Raw genomic sequence first — 26,017 nt, forward strand, 5'->3', positions numbered from 1 at the left:
ACTTCACTTGAAATCTACGATAGTGTCCACCAGTTGTTGTGGTTGGTTTCTCCAGCTGAAACAGATACCCATTCAACCATGAATTAGAAACTGGCAAATAAGAATCAAATCCCAGAAGTGTGTATGAGTTTGTTTAGTGAACTTGTCTATAAATTTACTGTAAGAGGAAGAAAGTATTGAAACCATCATTCAAATGCTTAACCTTACATTTACCAGCAGACATTGAATTCTACTATTAACAATTAACTTTCTTCAGTAACTTAAGACATGAAGAAATCTATATTAAGATACTTCTTGTACATGAATAATAGAAATACTAGAATAAAAGTATTGTAAAGAATCTAGAAACAATCACCTAATAATATTAACATTTTGGAAAAGACAGCATGTACTTACCGTTTTTTCTCCCCAGCTACTACTCTAACAGAGTACTGAAGTCACAATGAGAAACAAAAGTGATCTTGGGGTAAATTATAAGAAGTATAAAGTATCGCACTTCTGCTGTTTTACACGAAGCTAAAAGATTTGTTCCAAAAAATGAATTTCTTCCTGCGATTAAGCTTAAGGAAAGATCTGCCCACAAGTAGTCAACTGAAAGAATGACTCTTACATTGGCCTCTAAGTCTAAAACCTGGCTTTGAATTCACCAGATAATAATTTAGGAATAAATATAGAAATCTGAATCAATAACAAGTTGATAAAAGCTATTACATAACTAAGGAAAAAATTAGTCACTGATATGTTACAAAAAAGCAGAAAAATATTTTTAAATAATTAAGCTTCAAGAGCTACAAAAGATGTAGCAGTTATGAACAATATATTCCACAAGGCCAAAATAAGGCATTTTAACATCATGCTCTTTCAGAAAGAAATAATAAACCTGAGTACTGTATATAAGAGAAAAAATAATATCAGGTAAGAACCACAGTAACTGAAGGAACTGAACAACTAATTTATATCTGTTTGTATACAAATTATAAGGATTGTTTTATTATAAACTTCTAAAACTATAAATAAATAAAATTATGACTGAAGATCACACTGTCAAATAAGAAACTTTATATTCACATTTACAATGCAAGTTTTGACTACACAGATCTGAAACGAGTGGAAAATAGGTACTGATTCATATGAAAGCAAGGTTATGTTGTAGTGCTTGAGGCAAAATGAATCATTTCTGGGGGAAAAACTAAAGTTACAAAATATTACAGCAAAGGGAAAATAAATTCTTCACTTGAGCATTGCTGTAGGTCAGTCTGGTACATTTAGATGTAGTACAACTCCAGCTTTTGTAAGGCGTGCTCCCAAGTGAAGTAGGCCATTGGTTGAGAGTGAAGGTAAAATGTCTGTTATGTGAGCATTAAACAATGGGCATTTACAAGAAAAATACAATCAGACAAAAAGCACAAATCTCCACATTCCAGAGCACTCTGGTCCTGCTACAAAAATTCAGTTTAAGCAGAAAAATCACTCACTCTAAACAATGGAGACTATCTAATAAAAACAGCACATATTAATACTGTCAGTGTGACAGATGGTTGTGCAGTACATAATAAAGTCAAAGACATTTCGATGAGAAAGGAGATGTATCCGATAATTTGCAAATCAGAATTCTGACAGCAGACTAAGGGAAAGATAACTGAGTGCACATCCCGCTGGCACATCTTTAATATTTTACATTTCAATGCAGTAAAGGGATGGAGGTGAATAGAAACAATTAGAGAAATTAAAGGGGAAAATAAGGGTGCATATGTTTGTCTGTTACTATGAGTCATACACTGTAGCAGCTTCTGGCTTGAAAAAATAATATTACAGTTCTAACTAGGTCCATATTAGTGGTATGCAGGGTATGCGCACACCAGAATTATTTTATTTTTTAAAAATCTTAGTTAGATTCAATTGTATTTCTAATGTCAAAAGATCCAACTTAGCTACAAGTAAATGAAAAACATAACTCGTTGCAAAAATCACTTTGATGAGGAATTTATATGTCACCACTCCATAAACTGCCTTTTTGACTCCAGTCATAGCGGTGACAGCATGTCTCTTCTCCATTAACAAAGAGATCCATGAAACTGTCACCTTCAGCCTCGCTTGGTTCAAAAGGTCCTTGCAAACTTGTTTATTTTCTTACTGTTCCCGTGTATTTGTGGGACCCACATGGCACAAACTTCACAATATTCCACAGTTGCTACCACTGTTTCCAATACATTAAGGCCTGTATTCAGTTCTGTATACAGTTCCCTGGTTGTAATCTGCCAATTCATGCAAGTGAGCTGATTTAGACACTCTTCATTTCATGGTGTGACGGCTGTGCATGAGTGTCGAGAACATAGATTATCTTTCACTTCTGTCTCCATGCTGAAACACACCACACCCCTGTCAGCATGCTCACAACATCCACTGCTTGGTCTCCACAAGCTTTCAGCAAGTGTTGATGAAGGTTAACAAATGCTTTTTTTTTTTTTTTTCTCTCCACACAAAGGAATTCAGCAAGACTTTGGCTTCATACTCACTTCTGTGTCAGATTTTATTTTGTCACTCTACTCCTCAGCTGCCATCTGTCATTTGGAATGAAGGTTTAATGGAATACCATACCACCATCATTTGCCTCTGATACTGTGGGCAATATAATAAAAATAGGATGCATTACTTTTGGATCACCCTTGTGTATGTATATATGTCTCTCACATATAAGAACTTGGTAGATAGGATCAGGATGATGGCCAAAATTTTCAGGATTTTTACTTTTTAGAAGTAACATTCACAAGGTAAAATGTTCACCATGATCTTAGACAGATGGTGATTTCTTCACTTGAATTTTCTCTCACTTTGCAACTCCACTTTTAAACTTTGTAGAGCTCAAGGAAACACAGGCACAGAATTAGCACTTCCTTTCATAGTCTAGCTTACTTTGTGTTAATTTATGAACTTACATTCTTTTGTTCTCATGGTAATTACAAAACACAAATAATTTTCTGTGCTTCTTAAGTAAGGATGTGTTCACATGCCTTTCTGTAGCCTCTACCTTCTTACTACTGACTATTCTTAAGGCATTTCAAAAGTATTCTTACATACTAAAACTTAAAAAAAGTACTTTTTGTTCAGAACTATTTGGTCCACCATCACATGTAGCAGCAGTTACAAACCTCACTTAGGACTTAAAAAAAAAAAAAAATTAAGAACAATATATACTGATCCACAAAGTATAAAAGGATGTTTTCCTTAAATATTTCTATTATTGCTTCTTACCAGAGAATTCTTAACATCTTTTCCTATAATTTTTGTTTTGACCTTTATCAGTTCATGTCTCTTCCCAAATTCATTACATATGTTTGCTGCAGGTAAATATACTCTTATATCTGCACTGCATTTTTCCCCCTCTTAATCTTCTTGTGGAAGAAAAAGCAACAAGAATCTTGACACGTTTCCTAAACATTTTTACATTTAATGGAATTTTACTTAACAGAATTATTTTTAGATTATTCAGTAGGACTGAAGAGAAGCTGGCAATAACGATGATCATTCTCTCAGCATTTCTGCCAACCTCTATCTAAAGTATAGTTACCTCATTGTGAACATCTGCTAAGGACACACATGATGAAAAACAATCACATTCAGTGGATCTGGCTTTTCACCTGACAGAGTGGACAAGCTGGATCAGAAGAGTTCAATGAGGCTTTTAATTTTTATTTTTTTTAAATAGTGTGCGCATGTTAAAACATTCACATATATTAAAAATAAACGCTGGCAACAGTAATACAAAAATATGTAGAAAACAAGGTGTGCAGCCTTCTCAGAAGGCAACAGAAACAGCTGTTACTGAGATTCTGAATGCTGTATATTGCTCTCAGAAAGATTTACATTGACATTTGAGATTGCAGCTTTCCATTAAGGTCAGACACAGGGACAACTCTCATTTGCTTTCTATAAAAATGGATGAGTAGTGCAAAAGGCATTCTGTGTATCATAAGGGTGTGTGATAACAGCATTCTGAGAATTACTGTTCACTTGACCATTTTATGATTGCAAACTAATGGGAATTACTAGGCACTAAAGTAGCTGCAGGTGAGCTTCTTATAAACTGCACACTATGAAGTGATTTTCTATCAAGCATGACACAAATGTAGAGACAGTGCATCTCTTCCCTTTGCCAAAAATTCAAAACACGTTTCCAGTAAATGTGCTCTTGGAGTTAGGTGTTGTAGTTTACAGTAGGTCACCAGATAATATAGTTCCTGCATCTCTAACATTCAGGTCTTTTAAAGCTTAACACACTTATCCAGGTCCTGCAATACCCACCATACAATTATTAACTACTGTTGATTCACGTACATATAGACACCTTCCCACTTATTAAAAAAAAAAACAAGAAAATGGTAAGAAGTATGTAATACAATTTTTAATCTATGTTGTTTCTTTTAACCACGGCAGGAATAATCTTCATCTCTGACACCTGTTTATTAGTCAGTTTTCTTTGTAAAGATTTAAAATCATAAGCTCTAAAATTATAAATTTTAAAAATAATAGGCAGAGTATTATTCCTATTCTAGATGTCACATAAAGCAGAGATCATATATGGATTTTTAAAAACTTGATTTTTGAATTAGATATGATAAAAAAAATAAGAATGGTAATACCACAGGATACTGTGTAGAATATTAAAGAAGGAATATCCTACATAAATGTAAAAACGTAAGGTTAGAGGTTTACCTGTCATGAAACAGGTAAAGATACAACTAAAAGAATTTAAATCAAAATCTTGTCACTGCCATTTCACTGTCAGCAGCAGTTTAGTGGAACTATAGTTTGAATCAGTTTTTTTTTTTTAAATAACTTGAATTTTTTTTCCCCAGAATTCATTTTTTACACCAATTTCCAACAACTTTGGCTTCCTCATGATATCTAGCTTTAAATTTTGTTCATGGAGAAAGTAGTCTGGTACTTAGTTCCAAACAACATCCGACTTTACAGAGCTAGGAATCAATAAATCAGAACTGCAGTATCAAGAGATAGATGCAGATTTAAAACTTTAGAGGTTTTACAGACAGTTGCAGAAAAATACATTTTCCATGAAGTATTTAAGTTAAAGTTCATTGTTTTATCATTTAAAATTTACTAAGACACAAAGATTTGTAAAATAAATAGCAAAAAAGCTACTCTTAAAAAAGAGTCCATTAGCCATTAGTATTTTCCACCCAGTACATCATATTCATTTCTTCCTTGGCTAATGCATAAGCTGAAGCCAGTCAGATATGAAACATAAATCTAATCAGTTGACACACTGAAGTTTTTGGTCATCAGACTCACAGGCAGTATAGTATTGCTAGTTCAAAGATTGCATATTTGCCGATTATATTTTCTACAGTTTTTATCATTAATATATTTTCCCTTTCTTTTAGAATAGAGTTGTCTTTTGATTACATTTTTAATGATATTTCAAATATGAATTGACCAGGTTACATTGTTTTGTTCAGGATTTAGTACTGTGGATTTCAGCATCTTTATGATCAAGAACACAATGATCTGGAAACAATCTTACAATATATTAAATAATCTTTGAGAACAGTGAGGCATGTCAATCAGTGGGAAATAGCATTAACACACAAGAATTCACACAGTAAAATAGGTGAAACTTTTTTGCTGAAGAAACAAATAAAACATGAAAAAGAAATTAAACTGACAAAAAAAGAAACAACAGAACCAAAAAAGTGACATATTTCTAAATAATTGGTTGGTGAGTGAACTGGAGCAATTTCTCTCCAGGAAAGTTTCGTACAGTGCAATGTGACAACTTCTAAGCTAAGTGTTTAACACCATTATTTAGGGAATGTACTCTGAGTTAAGTTCTGTGTCTGGACTTCAGTAAATAAAAAGCGAGTGCATTTACTGTTAACCCTATAAAAGTTAAGATGTGATGCCTACTACAATGATTGTGTACTGACGCAACGAATAAAAAACCAGACACGAGCTGCAGTAAGAAAGCATGGATTAGAGTTTATATTCAGTACTGCAACTTGCAAAACCTAACATCAGAATTCCGTAGGGAAGATGCTCCAACATTAAACTTCCTATGTCCCTATATTCCTAAACTTCCTATACATTCCTATATTTCTAGATAACTTAATTTCCTCAGTAGCTTAGTTAAAATTGCCTTAAGTATTCTGTGGTTCTAAATGTTCATTTAAGATAAATTTTATGCAGATGCTTGCAGCTGTTTTTCTCACCACAAAAATTTGCAAGCCAACACTTGCAGCACAGCCCCCATTCCTCATCACACATGCACACAGTGCTCTGGGAGAGATTTAATGATGATGGAACAATGTTCTGTAAAAGGTTAGGAAATGTATTCAGATGGACAGCTAGTAGTTCATGTACTGAAGAATTATACAGATAATGAACAATTCTGAAAGAATGATATTCAGAGACAACTAACGGTGGCCTTAACACTGAAAGTGTTGACACTACATATTTCAATTAATGACTTGAAAATTAGAAATTGAGATAAATTAATAAAAGAAAATAGGAAGGAGGCTTAAACTAACATGGTAAAGTTTCCAAGGAATGCTGAAATACAGAAAATAATGTAATGCTTACAGATATTTACATCACTGAGGCTGTTTTTCAAAAAGGAAGAGCTTGGAATACACATCTGTGCTGAATATCCAGAAAACAAACAACAAATGAATTATTTGCTTGACTTAGATTGGAGGAGGGAAAGCTATGAAAATCACTCCCATACATTCAATCCTATTGCAGACCAAGCACCCACAAGTTCTGCAGCAATTGAGCTTTCAGATGTGAACTTGGAGATATCTTACAGATAGTGTTAAATTTCCAAATGCAACAAAACTAACGGCAAGAAGTAAAATTATCTCTATTCACATACTGGAGTCAACTGAGAAAAGGACTGTCACTCAATTCCAGACTACTAATAAAAGGGCAGCAAAGTGTCCAGACCCAGCAGCTTGGTCTGAATGCAGGAAAAATCACTGTAGCTTAATAGCAGATGGATAGTTGACATTAATTTGAAATGAAAAATTATGGTAATGTTGAGTAAACATGAGTAGAAACATCATTTCTCCAGTGAAGGAATTTGGCAGATGTACAACTGGAAGCAAATTACTGATTAAACAGAGTTGTTTTAGCTTAAATCTACGAAGGGAATAAACACTATGGATTTACAGAAAAGATAAAATATGCTGCCTATTTTCAGCTAGGACAGAGTTGATTTTCTTTATGGTATTTGGTATGAAGCAATGTTTTGGCTTTAGGAGGAAAAAAATGTTGATAACACACTGATCATTTAGTTGCTACTGAGCAGCACTGTACAGAACCAAGGATGTTTCAGGTTTTTAGCATTTTGGACTGTCCTGACAAAGAGGATGGCGGAGCAAAAGGAGCTGGGAGGGAACAGAACCAAGGCAGCTGATCTAAACTGGTCAAAGGGATTCCATGCTCTATGACATCATGCAAAAAAAAAAAACAACAAAAAAAAAAACACAACTATAAAACTGTAGAGAGTTGGCCAAGGGGAGGGAGCGGGAGCACTTTTCAGGGACTAGCTGGCATTGATAGGCAGATGGCAAACAGTTGCTTTATTCATCACTTGCTTTGTGTTACTGTTATTTCTGTTCCTTTTCTGCCTTAGTAACCTAGTTCTAATTTTTCCCCCTCCAATTCTCTTCCCTCTTCCACTGCAAGAGATGGAAGCAAGTAAAAGGCTGTGTAGTGTTTAGCTGCTTGCTGGGTTCAACCACAACAAATACATATAAAACAAAATAATAAATGAATGATAGAATATCTATATACTTTAACTTTTAATGTAAACTTACCAGTTTGAACTCAATCTGCACCTAAAAAATACCTTCATTCCACATATTAGGGACAAGATTTCTTTCCTCCTACTACTTGATTCTGAACAGTTCTTTCAAAATGCTCTTACATGATATAGGAATCTATTCAGCAAGAAAATGAGAAAGCAGCAACTTCACTCAATAAGAAAGGAGAAATTATTTAAAAAAAAATTGAAATTAGATGCAGCTGCTTGCTTCCATTTTCCAGAATATGAAGTTAGCTCTGCCTTTTAAGTTGCTATTGAATAAAATGGCTTTGAGAGAAGTGAGATACTAAATTAGAAAGGAACTGAGACAGAACTGGTTGTTCTTGTTCAGTAAAGAAAGCAGGAGAACTACAGCTCCCCTATTTTATAAAAAAAAAAAAAATCCCTCATTGTGGTACAGGGCAATATTTATCTCTGAACAATTTATGAGCAAGAGAGATTTATTATTTGATTATGAATAGACATATAGTAACATGTTTTTGGAAACGAAACAACTTTTGATTTTGCTTATCTGTTCTAGGTATATATTATGTTAAACAGTTTCTCATTGTTTTGATTGATACTCAAAGGAGTTGGGAAATGAGCTAGAGTTAAAAAAAAAAAAAAAGATTCATTTGGATAGCCATAAAGAGAACTGCTGACACCAAGTGCATCTATAAAAATCCACTCTCTGCAACTATGAAACAAATTGCCAGAAAACAAACAAGAAAATCAGGTCAAGAAACAGCCAAGATTTCTAAGTAACAACAATGTGTCTACCTATTACAATGCTTTCAAGCCACCCAAAAGTTGAGCAGTTAAGGACATTGATTATCTCTTTTCCTCCATAATAAACATACTATTATTTATGAGTAGATTTTGCTGCACTTCAGTAAACCTGTATTAACTGTGTATGTTTTCTTTTATTATTTGGATTTTGCTATATATCTACTATACCTACTACATTTCAGAGAAAAAAATATTGCTTTTATCAACTAGCAGTAAAACTCCTTTTGGGTACCAATCCATTTAATGAATTCTCAAACAAGAAGCTAGGTTGAGGATATTGTTTAGCATCAAAATGATGTGATCACCATCCAATGCAACCATGATTGATTCTTACTCAAAACTGTTACTCACTTCACCGCTAGGAGTTCTATTAAGTATTTGAGCAAAATAATCTGGTAAGTATTTGGCCTGAAAAAGTGTCACAACTGAATGGCTTTCAAAAGAGTTCTTAGAGAAAAATTAGCTCCTCAGAAAACAAAGGACTCTGCTGAGCATTTGGTGATGCTCTCCTGTCTTCCATCCATCACCATGATGATCAGATATCAAAACAATATGTTTTTGTAGTTACAGGTTTGCCTGATTACTGTGTAAGTTAAAGGGGAGAATTAAAGAGTTGCTCAGAGTCATCAACAATGCTGAAAAGCAGTATCATTTAAGACTGAGATAGAAAAGAACTTGGCTTGAACTGTGGGATAAATAGAAGTGAAGGAGATTTATGAAAAGGTAAAATACAATTGGACAAAATTACAAAGATAATACTAATCATCTTACAGAAACTTAAAAAAATTGACCACATAATTTGAATGAAATATGGAAAGTAATCATGTCAATTTTTTCATAATATTTCCACATTTCCATATTACTTTTTTTTTTTTTCACTTCAATTTCCTTGGGGAAGGTGGGGGGAAAGTTTCATGATATTGCTAGTAATTATGCTTGTCATAGAAGATGTTAAAGTGACTGTAACAAGCATGTATGCTACCAGTAGCTTTCTCAATGCATTGCTGGCTACTTCACACAGAAGGAAACTGTTTAAATGTGAATGAATAAACACAAAGGACTAATCACACAGCAGGACTTGCGCTTTGCACCACCTTGTGTAGTTAAAATCAGCTATTTCCTTATGCTAATCATTTAATGCCATCTGCTGAATTCCTGCCAGCCACATGTCTTAATGCAATCATCAACTGTTTTTTTTTTTTTTTTTTTCCTCAATTTTTTTTTTAGTTTTTGTTTTTTTTTTTTTACTTTGGAGTGGCATTCTTATGTTTACCATACCTACACATTTCTCCCCATGTCTGCATACCAGCTATAATTTCTTCTGGTTAAATAATAAAATCATCTGAGAGGCATAGTTGAATACTACAAGAGAAAACATAGTATACTCCTAATGGAAATGAGAGTTTTTAAATAAAAATTAACATATACTTCATTTCTTACCCTGAAAACAATATTTGCAAGAGAAATTTTCAAGGAAATTATATTAAGTATTTCGTGGACCATAAAAGATGAAGCTATTTGTAAAGCAGTTTAGTTGCTACAAAAGCCAGAGTCCCTGAGTAATCTCAAATCTGCCCTGATGTGTATCTGAAATATTCACACAGTGCAGATGAAGCACAAATAAGAATATCCTGTGGCTATGGAGAAATTGTCTTACTGTATGATATGCAGGCTGATGGATTAGGCATTTTCTATACTTCAGTTTTTCGGCTTAGTAACCCATACAACTACTGCTTAGCACATTTTTTCCTACATTTTCTGAGAATGTAGTTCAACAAGTTAAAAGATACACTCAGGCATACAATTATACATAAATATACATAGCATACGCATATATATATGTAGAACATGCAAGTGTATGCCTTGAACTTTGTGACTTTTGCATTACCTGCATTTCCACACTTCTAGCTACATACCAGCCAAGTACTAGATTACTTGTTACATGCTATCACCTGGATAAAGTATTTCCAGTGTTGTGCTACTGAAACTACATTCAAACAACTAAAATGAGCCTTTCTAGATGCTCCCATCTGGTAGTCACATCTTTCTGAATTCTGAAGAAACTCTTCTCTATGCCATGTCTGCAGTAACATACAGGCATCTCTTTCCTCAGCTGATAAAATTGTTCTGCTAACTCCCAGGGAGTGAATGCTGCTGCAGGTGTTGTTTTGGCAGCAGTGTGAACCTAGCTCCTAAAAACAACAACAAAAAAAACACCTAGTTATGATTTTGTCAGACTGCCAATTCCACCCCCCCCCCAAGGAGAAAAGCAAAATGACTGGGGCTGAACTTTTAATGTTTTGCTAGCACAGATGCAGTGAATCTGGAAAAAAACCCACACATTTCCATCTAACAACTGTGGAGAAAAAACCTCTGGGCAGACATGATTCATACAAGAGGATGACTCGTGGTAGTGATGTGGGTTTTGCCATTTAAAAAAAAGCAGTTTAATTACAGTAGAGAATTATATTCTTTTAAGGTAGACATCTCTCTGTAGAGAAGTTTATTGGCATTACTGTACAAGCAAGCTTGCTGCGGTCTTGCTGATTATGAAATTCATTTCTACAACCATGAAATTCTGCAAGAATTTATATGTACAGAATATATAAAATATACATTAAATACATAAATATACAGGTACTATCGTGCTAAAGATCACAATGTCAGCTCCTGTGTAGCTAAGACAAAAATTTAAACAGTTAATTGAAAAATCAGTGAATTCACTATGCTTTCTTTGTATAGGGAGCTAAACTAAAAAAACACCCATACAACATGAGAATTTCATGAAAATCTGTTCACTTTAGTAGTCTGCTACTTGATCAAGGGTCAGTCTTCTCATTTCCAGTCTTTTAACTTGGTCTATAAGAACCAGATTTCCTGAAGACCAATCTTGCAAGTGAAGACTGAGGTATAAAAGGCATTCAGTACATCAGACTTTTCTGTTTTCACTGTTATTAAGTCCCCTGCTTCATTCAGGTATGAGTTAATATTTTCCTTTGTATTCCTTTTGTCACTGATGTACTTGCAGGAGCTCATCTTGTTGCTCTTGACATCCTTGATCAAATTCAATTCCATTTGGGCTGTAGCTTTCCTATCTTCATCCCTGGATTCTTGGATATTGTCTCTGTATTCACATTTTAGCGTGGACAGGGGCCCCTTGTTCATCCCATGTAGGCAGATGTTCTAGAAGTTCTGCCTGATTTTTTCTTTGTTAAGATGCATCACTCATGAGGTCACCTCCTGACGGAGGCAATCCTTTAATATTAACTAGCTTTCTTGGGCTCATCATTTCACAGCCACTGCAGCTAAGGCTGCCTTCAACTTAGTACTTTCAACAAGCACTGTTTGTTACTGGTGAGCGTAAGGTTCAGCAGGGCACCCCTTCTCATGACCTCCTCTGTTACTTGAGGAAGGTTACTTGCATTTCAGGAACCTCCTGGATTACATATGTCCTGTGTTGTCCCTACAGAACCTGTAAAGACACTCTTTTTCATCCAGCAGTCACACAGGTTACAAAGTAAAGAGCCCCACTTTTTTGTCCTATTTATTCATGCAACCTTTAGTATATCCCCAGTACAAAGCTACTTTGCCCTATCCTCACTTTAATCATTTAATGCATTAGTATACAGACACTTTAGGGAGGCACATCAGCATGTTGAGCTCCTAGGAAGAGTTTGATGCATTTGTTCACAATGGTACCTTGTAAACACTTTTGTGCTTATGTGCAAGCGCTGGAGATGATCCTGCTTAAGCCCTATTCTTGTTTGTTTTGTTGGTTTTTTTTGTGATGTTTTCCTCACTCAAGGGAGACCTCACTGCTCTCTACAGCAACCTAAAAGGAGATTGTGGTGAGGTAGGGCTGGTCTCTTATAGAAAACTAGCAATTGGACAAGACGGAACAGCCTTAAGTTGCACCAGAGAATGTTCAGATCAGATCTTAGGATGAATTTCTTCACTGAATGAGTGAAAAGGCACTGGAACAGATTACCCAGAGAAACAGTGGAGTCACCATTACTGAAAGCATTTAAGGAAAGAACAGACATAGTATTTAGGAACATGGCTTAGTGGGTATTGATGATAAGGGGACAGTTAGATAAGGTTACCACAAAGGTCTTTTCCAAACTTAACAACTCTGTAGAACCCTCCTTATTAAATCAGCCAGCTATTCCACACAAAAAGAAGAGAAATTGCTTAAGACAGATTCTTAGCAATAACAATTCTTAACAATAACAGTTAAAGCATAGATAAGCTAATAAGTCGAGAAAGAGAGAAAGAACACAAACTCACCCAACTGAGGAAGGAGCTCTCTGACTACACAACACTCCTTCTCAGGAAGCAGCCTAAATCTGAGAAACCTCCTCCTAGAGGCTGGCCTTTATATGAGCCCAGGGTAGCTCCACACTTGGTCCACCCCTTCTGGTCATGTGGACAGCACAGGTGCAAGCAATTTGCCTGTGCTCCCTGAGCCAGGAGCACCCCTTCCCCAGGTGCTCAATCACCAGTTTGAGCCATGACCTAACAGCTCTCCCACGGCCACCTGATTGGCAAAAATACTTTTGACTTGTTGAGTGAGGTGGCTCTTATCTTCCCGAAGCAGATACTGATCTGTAGGCAGGGTCATATGGTCATAGAAGTTTAAACCCCACTGCCCACACCAGTTCTGAAGCCAATATTGATATCTGTCTTATTATTAAAGACCCTTTTTCTCACATCCATTCATCAGAATGGCAGGATGAAGGAGAACACAACCTGGGCCTCCATGCCTTTGACTGCCCCCCTTAGAGCTCTGTAATTACTTTTAATACTGCTTGGGTTTCCCCTGGAAGCGTAATTTTTGTGTGGAGTAACAGCACATGGAGTAACAGGAGAGAATAGTTGTCAGAGGATCAGCTTTGGTAGTCCCTCTAAAATATCTCAGATCTAGGCCCCTAGCAGGCATCAAACCTGCAGCTGTTTCTATAATGACATATGATGGCATTCTAGCACCATTCCTATGTACTTCTATTCGTGCCAACTTGCAAACTCAAACCTTGGTTGTGAGATATATATTCTTACACATTTTCTTGCTATTTTTACAAGTTTGGATTAGTTGCAAGATTTGATTTGTCTATATTTATCACCTAAGTCTCAAAAGACTGATTCTACCACATTTTACATTGAACATCAAACTGTATTTCCTTTAGTTTTATTGATTTCAGTGCTCTCACTTTCAGATTAGGCTGTGCCTCATCAGTTAAAAGGTTCAGAATGTGGTACATATTGAATAACTTCTAAGAGCTGCCTCTAGAAAATTCAGTGAATAAGAAATCCAAGTTAATGAAATATATAAGTAGTAAATGGTAAGGTAACACATGAGAGAACTGTGAACACGATAAGTGCAGAATGGGTCTAATCAGAGAAATGCAAAAGGCTTTCTGAGAAGTATCCAGTATTCAACAATGCTTATCTTGGCTGAAATTCACTCTTTGATACCTTTTACAATAATATGATTGATCCGTGCTTGTAAGCCTTTAAAAAGTGTATTCAAGAGTCTGTTCTCTTGATTGGTGCTATTTTGAGAAAAGTACAAAATCAAACTAATGGGAAGTTCTGCAAGAATCACTTAGATCCATTTTGCTTGAGGGAGAAATATCTGAACTGGAAAAAAAAAGTTCATAATTAAGACAGAAATCTACAGACTTTTAAATAGGTAGATATTACTTAAAAAGAAATATTGATTGCATGTTATATGTAATAAAAGTGTGCACAGGATTCTTCCACACACTGCCAGATATTGTTGCTCTTGTATTTGAAGGATAGATGTGGTTTGGAGAGGATTTTCTTTATTGTTTTGAAGCATATTGTTTCTTTTTACTTGGCTCCAAGTAAAAAGAAAACATCATGCTGAGCTTCTTGGAGCTGCATTCATTCTCATTTGGAAGCAGGCCATGCATTCAACTTTGCTCTCAATTTCCAAATATTCTCAGCAATATGCGCCACACATACTATTTTAGACCTCTGAAAAGACTCATACTTTAAAGCATCTCTTAGTACACTCATCTTATTAGTGATCTGGGCTTGTCTTTCTTTTACTTCAGTTTCTAATTTCGCACACCTTCCATAATTATGTGATGAAGAAGATTGCCAGTGCCATTAACACTGACTTTTTTTTCTTTAGGTAGAAACACAGCTTTTCACTTGAAAGAAAGCGAGAAACAGATAATCACTGCAAGTTCTGTCACTGATTTTCAGAAAGTATCCACGGATAAGAAACAAAACCAAATGAACTGTCAGCACGATAACACTTGAAATAAATGATATAACTGGATATTGTGCGCTTCAGCACAAATCCTATCACTGAGAACAAGACCTGGAAAGATATTTAGATCCTATATTTCCCTATCACCAAAGCCGGCTATTGTTCTATTTCAGTCATTCACGTATACAACTTAATACCCCAAAGACCCTTGGAAATAGGGAGAACTTTTGATTTACTTTTTAATTTTTTTTAATTTACTTTTAGGGCTTTTTTTTCAGTACATCAACCAAAGAGGGAAAAAAGAAGACTTTACAGCAGCAAATGTCAATTTATTTAATATGTTCTACTCTATTTATTCAGCTCTAATTAAGGCACAAGTTCAGAGAATAGAATATAAATTGGAGGCCACTAAAAAGGATACAGACTATTCAGTTCACCTCAATTTAATTATAAGACAACAACAGCACTGATAATAAATTATCATATGCACTAAGATGATATGACATTGTTATCAAACCTCTTCTACTGATTGCCATTCACTATACAGTATGGCTACATTTATTCCTGAACTACTAGACAAGAGTCATATTATTGACTTTACTACTCTATTGATAAAATATTTATACTGACATTTAGTAATGACCCACCCACGTCTTCTTCCATGGGAAGTTAAACTTCCACATAGTCTGCAATGTTACGCAGCTGGAATGAAAAGTCTTCTCTTAGCATTGGACAGCTGCTAACCAAGAGAGCACAGGTATATTAACTGCGCAGCTGTTAAAAAAAAAAAATGAGTTATTACCACACAAAGGTGGTATTGCTAAAGTTAAAAAGACTGCCATTTAAAAACAAAAAACAACAAACAAACAAACAAAATAACATTAACCTGGTTTCCAACTTCTTGCTGTAAATGATGGATTCATCAATAAAAACAGATATTTATCTGTTGTAATGATATTAGTAGTCAGGCACCCATAGTAAATTAAGAAATGCTAATTTTTCAGGAAAAGAAATGGCTGTTTTTACTCCCACCAACATAAACATTAGTGGTGTTAATGAACAATGACTTTAGGCTATCTAACAATTGGAAAGCGATTAACATTAAGTTTACCTTTAAAAAAATCAAAAGGGAAGACTGCACTACACATCAATCAGCCGCATCTCAATCTCTAGAAAGGCCATAGGCATAGCCTTTTGGAATCCATTTCCAAACACAGAAATGACAGGAAGTTGATCGTAAGCATTCAACATTTATTTACCATGAGCAAATAATGCTTGACTAAACTGTTTGGATGCTGTGATTCTGTTTGAATATTACTTGGATTTTTTACTACAGCAAGAATTCGCCACAGCATCCTCATTTTTAAGCCGAGAAAATCTGAACTAGATGATCACTCTGTTAGATGACTTCAAAAGTAGCTGGACTGTCAGGCTTACAGAGAAGTAAGCAATGGCTTGGTATCTAGTTAATGGCTGATAATGAGTGGAACATCTAAGGTACTCTCAGCCATCTTGATTATATTATCATCTGCAGACTCCATGAATCTGTAGACAGAAGACTCATGAAGGAGAATGAGGAGAAGTGCAAAGCTCTGTCATCAAGGCTGTGTAAATTCATGGTGTAGTGTACAGCCAACTAAGTAGCAGTGCTATTGAAAAGTATAAACTGGGGGTTTATATTTGCATGAGGCAATAGTACTTTCTCGCTGCAGATGTGACAATCTGCACACTGACTTCTATTAGATGCAACAGGGTCAGCAGACCCAGGGCAGTTAACAACCCTTCTGCTTGGCAATGATGTGACTGCATCTGGAATAGTCTAGATTTGCATATACAGAAACACACCCATTGGCTCCCTTCAGTTAAGTAACCAGAGAATATAAAAATACTCAGGCATACAGATGACATGACCTCAATGGGCATGTTGCAGGAATTATCTTGTTTAATCTTATGAAGATGTGGACAGTAAAAGAGCTAATAACAGCATGCAACTTGGAGTGTTACAAAGATGGTGAAGACAAATTCTATTTGGTTAACAACAGAATATAAGAATGACCAGAAGTCAAAGACTGTGAGTAAGAATGTTCAAGCTGGCTATTAGAAAAATATTTTCAAAGACTGTGGAGTTCTCTTATTTGAAAACTTTCAAGATTTGGCTGGACAAAGCCATGACTTGATCCAACACTGGCAATACACCAATATAAAGCATAAGGTTGCTTCAAGCCAAAATTTATATGATTCTATGGTTATTTTCCCCAGTTCATGAGACCTTTAGGTGTAGACCTTTCACTGTCACTCTAATGAGACCTTTGGAGATAAGCTGGACAGCAGAGGAAAAGACTCCAACACTATTACTTTTATTTTACCCCTAAAATACTGTTGTTTTCCATTCTTGGAGAAATTCAAGAGTGGAGGAATATATAACAAGCATATATCACATATACAACACTATTACAGATACAGTTGATTGCAGATTAGCTAAACGTTAGGCATAAATAAAAGCTTGGAAAGCTTATAAATTTTATGAGATAAAGACATATCAATATTTAATGTAATTTTTTTTTTTTTAAATAACCTTTGGGAAGGGTCTTAACCTTATGCCTCAGGTAACCACTCTATCTGACCATTGAACTGAGATCTATATGTAGTAGTAGACAAAAAGTTGGGGAAAAAAATAATCTTGTTTTTCTACTGAGTTCTGGCATTCCTTGGAAGTCTGGTTATGACAGAAGAAAAAAGAACAAGATGAAACTTGAAATACCATCTTCTCTCTCCAGATTTCCTAACATAATATCTAGTCAAAAGAACTACACATTGAATTAGACAGAGCTACCAAAAGTGATAGGGACAACACAAAACAAAGTTTTTACAGCATAAAATATGAGGAATAATATTTTACAAATGTTTGACTGTTTCCTAGCATTAGTGTTTCCTATATAAAATTACTTCCATAGCAGCAGAAAAAGAATCAGTTTGGGGTACCATAATGGCCATTACCTGCTGCTATACTTCAATAATTTTAGAGAGAAAAAAAATAGCCCACTGAGATTAGATCCTGTTGGTACTATTTTTCCAGTGCAGATGCATGGAAACTTTGTGAAATGAACACTGGACACTAACTGTGGCCAGCAAAACTGAAAATTAGTATTTCAGTATGAAACCCTCCGAAGAAAAATGAAGCATCTAGTGTAAAATCAAGTACAGGAAGGATATTTCTTATCAGTTATAGACATTTCATGATATTTTAGACAAATTCAAGAAGGAACCCATTTTATGTTGCATTTTGTCATAGAAATCAATACCCTATATATTTTTTAAAATATGAGTAGCAGTAGAATGGTTGTTTAAATTAGAACAAATACAGTAGCTTCAGAACACTTGGCAAAGAGAAAGAGAATGATATAAAAAATTGTTTTGCTTTGCCTAACAAAAACATTAAAAAAACCCGATATGCTACAATTTGCTGGAAAAGTACAATGAAGCAACAATATTCAATGATTTCGTCTAAGACCTGTCATAAAGCTGTTGACATTATTTTCATTTGGTCAGGTTGGAAGCAGGATCTCAAGACAGCACAGTCTCTGAAGCTAGTCAGTAGGAAGGGCCTGAAAGGCACATTTGAAAAAAGCTCTATGCATGCAGGAGTGGGAAGGGAGGATTTTTTTTCCCACTTTCTAAATCCAACAGCAAACACATCAAGTATTCTTGGTACCAAAATTTGTTGAAGTGTGGAAAAACCAGCTATGGTTCTAATATAATGAAAAGTGAAATCTGATAATTTCATATGTAACAGATTATTTTCCTTAAACTACTTGCAAAATACTACGAAAAGTTCTCAGAATTCTTATTATTCATTTTACCAACCACATGTAGTTGGGTTGGACTGTCTTCAGAAAGCCCCTTTAGGCCTCATGATAGCTTTTTTATTAATTAGATAAAATATATGGTATTCATTCATGTTGCAGACAGTTGCTTTAATAAAAGCACAATAAAAAGCAAGGAAGGTGGGCATTTCAGTTGGTGATGGCTTTCCTAAGGCCCTGATTCAGTGGCAGTCTGCCCAGGATAGAACTGAATTACAGCTCCCAGCTCCTCTCTCATTTTCAATGAGTTGTTTTAATTTTAAACAACGTGTTTAAAGACAGAAAGATATTTCACATAATACACCATTCAAGGGCTATCCCAGAGGGCATTTTTCATATTCATTTCAGGAAGAAGCCTGTAGGGTTGTTCATGTAATTGATTCCCACATAAGTCAAGAAAACTTGGACCTTTAACAATACTACTGGGTAAAGTATCCCATACATCACAGCTGAAGCTACCAGCACTGCTCACAGTTAAGGCAGTCTGACACTTATCCATTACTGAACACTTTTCATTACCTGTTATTTTGTTTTGCCAACCAAAACAGTACAAGCATTCCACAGCAGATCCTCAAAATAAAGAAACTCTAAAAGATACAGGATTTTTGTCTTTCCTCATGTCCATTCCTTTGGAGTGTGTAACAGCTGTCAGTGCTAGGATTCCCCATTTCTTTGGATGTTTGTGGCATTCTGCCAAAGTAAAAGCTGCTTTCCCCTCCCTTATTTTTCAATTACTCTTCTGTTCTACCCTCTGTACCAGTTCTATCCTCCAGTTTGCACACAAGTTGTGTTTAGAAAACTTGCACAGATATAAGGTCAGTTATGTATCATCCCGATAAACTGATTCTTTAACAAGACATATTCCTATTTTTTTTCTTTTCTTGTATGATTATGAGTCATTTCCAGCTGTGATTCTGGAAAATGATGCAAATATTTAGTTAAACTACAAAAACCAGTAAGTCCTGGAAGGCCATGGGTCATTTATTGTGCTAATTATGTTGAATACTAATGAAATTTCACAACTTCTAATGCAAGAGCACAAAGGAATACAAGTGGAAATTGAGCCACAGGTTAGGAGGAATAAATTTGTTTTTTAATATGAAAATATTATTGGCCATACACTATTTTATCATGCTAAGAAGGGATTCCAAATACGTGAATCAAGAGCTTTTATTTTTTCTTGTGCCATTTTAGAATCAGTGACTTCCTTGTCTGAATACAGTGGAATTTAAAATTTGTTTCAGATTTAAAACAAAAGAATATGGCAAATAACCGGGGAATCATCAACATAGCTAAAAGAAGAGACACGGAAACCAGCACCTGATTAGTGTAGAACAAAACCCCACCCTAAGAGATTAACTAGGACATAAAGTAAAATAACATCTAGAATGTTAAAAGTTAGCAACAGTTCTCTTAAATTTTGCATTCAATATCATCACTTCAACCATTTATATTGGAACATTGTCCCCTTATTGATTTCTCCCTTAAAAGATGTAATCCTTACAGTAATTCTGTCAAAAGGAGTAGACAGCTACTTATGTTAATAGCACAGGGTTTCTAACCTCACCTAACAACAACTAAAGAGTTTAGAAGAGTTTTTGAATCAAGCTTCAGAACACTTTGACATTTACTAAATACTAACACATGTCCATGTATCTGAGAGAAAAAACAAACAAGCATATTTTTAACAGCATTGTATACGTTACACTAAAACGTATTTCTACTAGCTTCTTCTGTTTACTAAGAGAATTGAAAAATACAGAATTATTTGAAAACGACATTTCAACCTTAGCTTCATTTCAGTATCATGGGTGAGTTTGATGAGGATGCAAAGCATTATTTCAATATTTCTTACAAGCCTTTTATGATGGAACTACAGCCTCAGTGGATGAAGAAACTGACATCATCTACCTGGACTTGTGCAAAGCATTTGACACTGCCCCACATGATGTTCTGGAGAAAAATGGATTTGATGAATGGACCAATCGCTAGATAAAGCATTGGTTGGATGGTCTCACTCAGAGTTGCAGTCAATGGCTCAATGTCCAAGTAGAGAACAGTGATGAGTGGCATTCCTCAGGGATCAGTACTGGGACCAGTGTTATTTAACATCTTTGTAGACAATGTGGATCAAGTTCACCCTCAGCAAGTTTGCAGATAACACCAAGCTGAGTGGTGCAGTTGACATGCTAGAGGGAAGGGATGCCATCCTGAGGGACCTGGATGGGCCTGAGAGGTGAGTCCAAGGTCAACAAGGCCAAGTGCAAGGTCCTGCACCTGGGTTGGGGCAATTCCAAGCACAGATACAGGTAGAGTGGAGAATGGCTTTAGTGCAGCCCCGAGGAGAAAGATTTGGGGTTGTCAGTTGATGAAAGGCTCAACATGAGATGGCAATACGTATTTGCAGCCCAGAACACCAACTATATCCTGAGTTGTATCAAGAGAATTGTGACCAGCAGTTACACGGAAGTGATTCTGCCCCTCTACTCTGCTCCCATGAGACCCCATCTGTAGTATTGCAGCCAGTTCAGAGTCACCCAACACAAGAAGGAAATGGAGCTGTTGGAGAGGGACCAGAGAAGGGCTACAGAGATGATCAGAGGGCTGGATCAGCCTCTTCAGCCTAGAAACGAGAAGGCTTATCTGGGGACCATATAGCGGTTTTCCAGTACCTGAAGGGGGCCTAACAAGAAAGCTGAGGAGGGACTTCTTATAAGTGTGTGTAGTGACAGGACAAAGGAAATGGTTTTAAACTGGTAGAGGGTAGATTTAAACTAGATATTAGGAAGAAATTCTTGACTGTGAGGGTGTTGAGACACTGGAACATGTTTTTCAGCAAGGTTGTAGATGCTCCCATCCTGCAGGCATTCAAGGACAGGCTCGATGGGGCTTTAAGCAACCTGGTCTATAAGGAGGTGTCCTTGTCTATAGCTGGCGTTGGAACTAGATGATCTTAAAGGTTTCTTCCAACCCAAACCAAACCAAACCAAACCCAAACTATGATTCTATGATTCATCTCTGAAAGTATATTATAAAGTTATATATTGATACATCCAATAATGATTATTCTTGTCTCTACATCAGCATCTATTTTAAATAAAACAACTACCTTAAGCTTCATTATTGTACATAAATAAAAATCCAGATATTGCACATAATTACATAGGGAAAATATTTGTACTTCATTATTAAATGAACTAATAAAACACTTACTTAGTATTTGATATTTCTGCAGATTGATTAGAGACCTAGCTAACATTTCCGAGTTGATGGATTTATTAGATACAGAGAACAATATGTAAAATCTGTTGAGTATATTAAGGGAGTTTTACTATACTACAGTTACACAAGCTTTAAGATTACACATAACACTACACATACACTGAAGTCAGAAGCCTTCAGTATCCAGATAATGATAATCTTGGACCACAGGAGATTTCTTTGGATACAAGCTTTTGCAAACATAATGCATAAACTACCTGTTGTCTAAATGTTACAAGTAAATTAATACCTGAATACAAATTACAAGAGTACATATGCATCTATAAACATGAGTTTTAAATTATTAAGTTCTGTTTATGCTACATATTTCCACATGTAATTCTGGAAAGGACTACAACAGTAATGTGAAGGATTTTGATTTTTTTTCTAAATACTTGCAGTGTCAATATTAGAAAATGGTGGCTTTTGCTCAGGGTTCAAAAATGTCTAAAGTTATATGAGGCCACAGCAGAAAACTGCAATAATTAACTCTGATTTTTTAATAACATTTCTAATATGCCCTTAAGTGTTATCAAACCCAATTAAGTTCACGTAATGCATACAGCAACACTGCTCTGAAAACTTGGCAAATGAATGTCCCTTAACTACAGATGTTAAATGACAGTATTCTTACTAACCTGCAATGAAAAGTTCTTCCAGGCCCATCAACACATACACCGCCATTTTGACAGAGTACTGAGCTGAGTGCAGGCTCACTGCAAACGTCAATATCAAGTTCACAGAACTTGCCAGTGTATCCAGTCAGGCAGATGCAAGCAAATTCATTAACCAAATCTTGACAAGAACCTCCATTAATGCAGGGAACGGATTCACATTCCTGAGGAGAGAAATAACAATGCATTGATGACGTCTTTAAAGCACTTTATTTATTCATTCATGTTTATTGCAAGTGCAAGAAACTGTCTGGAAATTAGAAAGAGTGATAGATGTTTCTAATGTCTATTACACAACAGCCTCAAATTTCAGTCAATTTTTCATTTCTGTAGAGGTATTTTTATTACTGTTCATACTCATTTCTGAAACTAGTTCTTACTCATTAATCTTGGAGAAATTCAAATATATTTTATCTAAGAAATGCAACAGATTTAAGTGCTTCCTATTCATTCCTTTATTAAAATTTTAAAGCATGTTTTCAGCCATATTTTTTAGACTTTCTTCTCAGTTTTTACAGCAGGATCTATCATAGTGAAAAAAGGCCAATTAGTAGAATAATACTGGTCAGAATAAATATATTAACCAAAGCATATGGACCTTATTTACCTTCATAAAATATTTCTTGATAAACCATAACTCTCCAGTTATCAATTAACGCATATCATTGCAAATAAAAGCATACAGGAATGTTTATTTGTTCACATAATAGCAATTTCCTTTGAGAAAGCCACTGCAGAAATAATCAAATTAAATCCATGAAAACTACCAGCAAATTAGTGTTTAGTTAGTGCAAAAATGTGGTTTTGCCCTTGAGCACATAAACTTAGTTTTTGCCTATATCCCAAAGGAGTTTTATTTTGCTGCTGGACTGAAATAGTCTAGCTAAAGCCAGTGTTTTAAAAGGGAATTTATTCTCATAGTTACTTTAACTTTAGACAGCTTGATTTTTTTTAGGGATATCCAAGGGCACTTAGATTTCCTGCAGTTACTGCAGTTGCCTTGACAGAATGTAAATTCAGAAATCCACAGGGAATTGTGAGAAAACAACTTATTTCCCTGTATGTTTTACAGCTGGATGTATATAGGATGATTTATTAGTGAGCTTTACATAAACTAATTGAATTATACATCCCACAGGAATGTTGGGGATAGTTTTATAGACTGCCAGAACCTCTGAGTATAGAAGTAGTCTTTTGCTATATTAATTAAATTTTTTTGCTGCCAAACAGAAGTTGTCCTGTTTATAAAAAAAACAACAACAACAACACAATTCACAGTTCAATTTATTTTTTTGCTTTTCTCTGTTCTCGTAACTTCTTTTTTTCTAGTCCTATTTGCATTCACTAGTATCCCTCTTTACTACTTCTATTTTGTTCATTCACAGAAGAAATTAAAGATCTATTCAAAAAGCATAAAAATCATTAAAACAATTAAGTATAACTTCAAAGTTCAAAAAAATGTTCTGATGTTGATCAATGTAAAAAGCTTTTTACAAAAGTATTTTTTTTTAAAGTCAAATTTCAATTTGTTTATTAAAATGCAAAAACTTCTATGTGGGTGGGTAATCATACCGTGTTTTGTGCAACAAATGGTTATCTTCCTTCTCTCCTGCTCTTGGATTTCTCTACCTTCATCTTGAGCATAAGCTACACTGTTTTTGGAAGTTTACACTTGTTTAACTTCTTTGAAGAAACTACTTACTCAACCATTTTAGTTTTCACACTAATTTGCAACAGGTAGAAAGTAATGAATAGTTGAAAAAATCCAACACAAGCACAAATTAGAACATCCAACCTACGTAAGGCTTTTCCTATGTTTAACAATATTTGCCATACATGTATACGTTATACAGAGAAATCTGAGAAAGGGATTCTATTCTCTGGCTTATCTATGGTAAGTTGGTTAAGAACCAGTCTCCACAATCAGTGGAGTCTAGACTCACTAAGTGAAACTGTCCCTTCCAAAAGCAGCTGAACAGCTCAATAGATTTAACTCAATATTCACATTTTGAAAAAAAAAAAAAAAAAAAAGAAAAAAGAAAAAGAAAATATCAGCAAAGCCATCCAAAAGAAACATTCTAGAATGCAGTCCTCATTCCCATTCATCTGTTCTCACTGAATGATCTGTCCTTCCCCAGATCACCTGATCACAGTCTTCTACAAGACAGAAGCAGGAGTACCAACAAGCTCCATAGCCTACTGCGTAAGATGAAGTCTTGGAAACTAAATTGCAAACATATACAGAAAAAAAAAAAATCCAAGAGAAAAAAAAAAAAAAAAAAAAGGAAAATATCCCTGTATCTCTAGGGAAATATATATAAAAATGTACACATATAGGTTGTTTAAATTAACTTAGTTGCTGGTTATGCCTGGCTGCTTGATGCCCAATCAGTGCTGTCTCAATCCCCCTTGTGAATGGGATGAGTAGAGAAAATAAGGTGAAAAAGCTCATGGTTCAAGATGTAAACAGGGAGATCAGTTATCAGTTACTGCCATGAGTAAAACTGACTCAGCATGGAGAAAATTATTTAACTTATTACTAATGAGAGTAGGACTGTGAGAAGCAAAACCTAAAAATGTATTTCCTCCAATCTCTTCTTCCCAGGTTCAACTTCATAATGCCCTGCCCTCTCCTCCAAACCAGAGGAGCACAGAGGCATGGGGTACAGATAGCTGTTGTCTCTGCTTCTCTTTCTTCATGAAACTTTTCTTTCTTTCCAGAGTGGGTCCTCTCCATGGTCCACAGTTCTTCACATGACTGCTCCAGCATGGTTTTTTCATGGGCTGCAGCTTCCTTCAGAGCATATTCATCTCCTGCAGCATGAGGTCCCCTATGGGCTGCAGCGTGGGTATATGCTTTAGCATGGTTTTCTCCATGGGCTGCAGCAGAATATCTGCTCTGGCATCTGGAGCACTTCTTCTTTTTTCTTCTCTGATCTTGGTGTTTACAACATAGTTTCTCAAACTGTCTTCCTCACTGAGCTCTCTGTTGCACAGCAATTTTTACACTTTTTAATTTTTATTTCTACAGGTGGGCCACCAATTTGGCTGACAGGCTCAGCTGTACTTTGCAATGGATCCACTGGATCTGGCTGGAACCATCTGTGTCCAGCATGGTCTCTTCTCATGCAGACCAGGTCTGCAGTTCCCTCGAAGCAAGACTTTGCTATCTACACCCTATACAGTTGCATATACCAAGCAACTGCAATGGAGTGCAGTGAACAGAATAGGCAAACAGAGCAGGGCACAGTAGTAAAGATGTGGCTTGTTAGTCTGTGCAGGCAGGGCATGCAGGAAGTACACAAGGCAGACCAATTTCTTCTCATTTGGGAGTGGCACTCAGTCACAGCAGTTTGTGCAGGCATGGCAC

The 26,017-nt window shown here is 35.6% G+C and overlaps 1 protein-coding gene across 1 annotated transcript in view; it reads right to left on the minus strand.

Annotated features, from left to right (window-relative positions):
- The window catches only part of EYS (eyes shut homolog), a 643,894-nt gene that overhangs the window by 373,787 nt on the left and 244,090 nt on the right, over positions 1-26,017 (minus strand). Inside the window, exon 18 of the mRNA XM_042889745.1 lies at positions 22,612-22,811. Within this exon, the coding sequence (XP_042745679.1) occupies positions 22,612-22,811 (200 nt within the window). The remainder of the gene's footprint in view (positions 1-22,611; positions 22,812-26,017) is intronic.

Source organism: Lagopus leucura, unplaced genomic scaffold, assembly GCF_019238085.1.
Source record: "Lagopus leucura isolate 7727_CA_CO unplaced genomic scaffold, USGS_WTPT01 Super-Scaffold_73, whole genome shotgun sequence".
Lineage (NCBI taxonomy): Eukaryota > Metazoa > Chordata > Aves > Galliformes > Phasianidae > Lagopus > Lagopus leucura.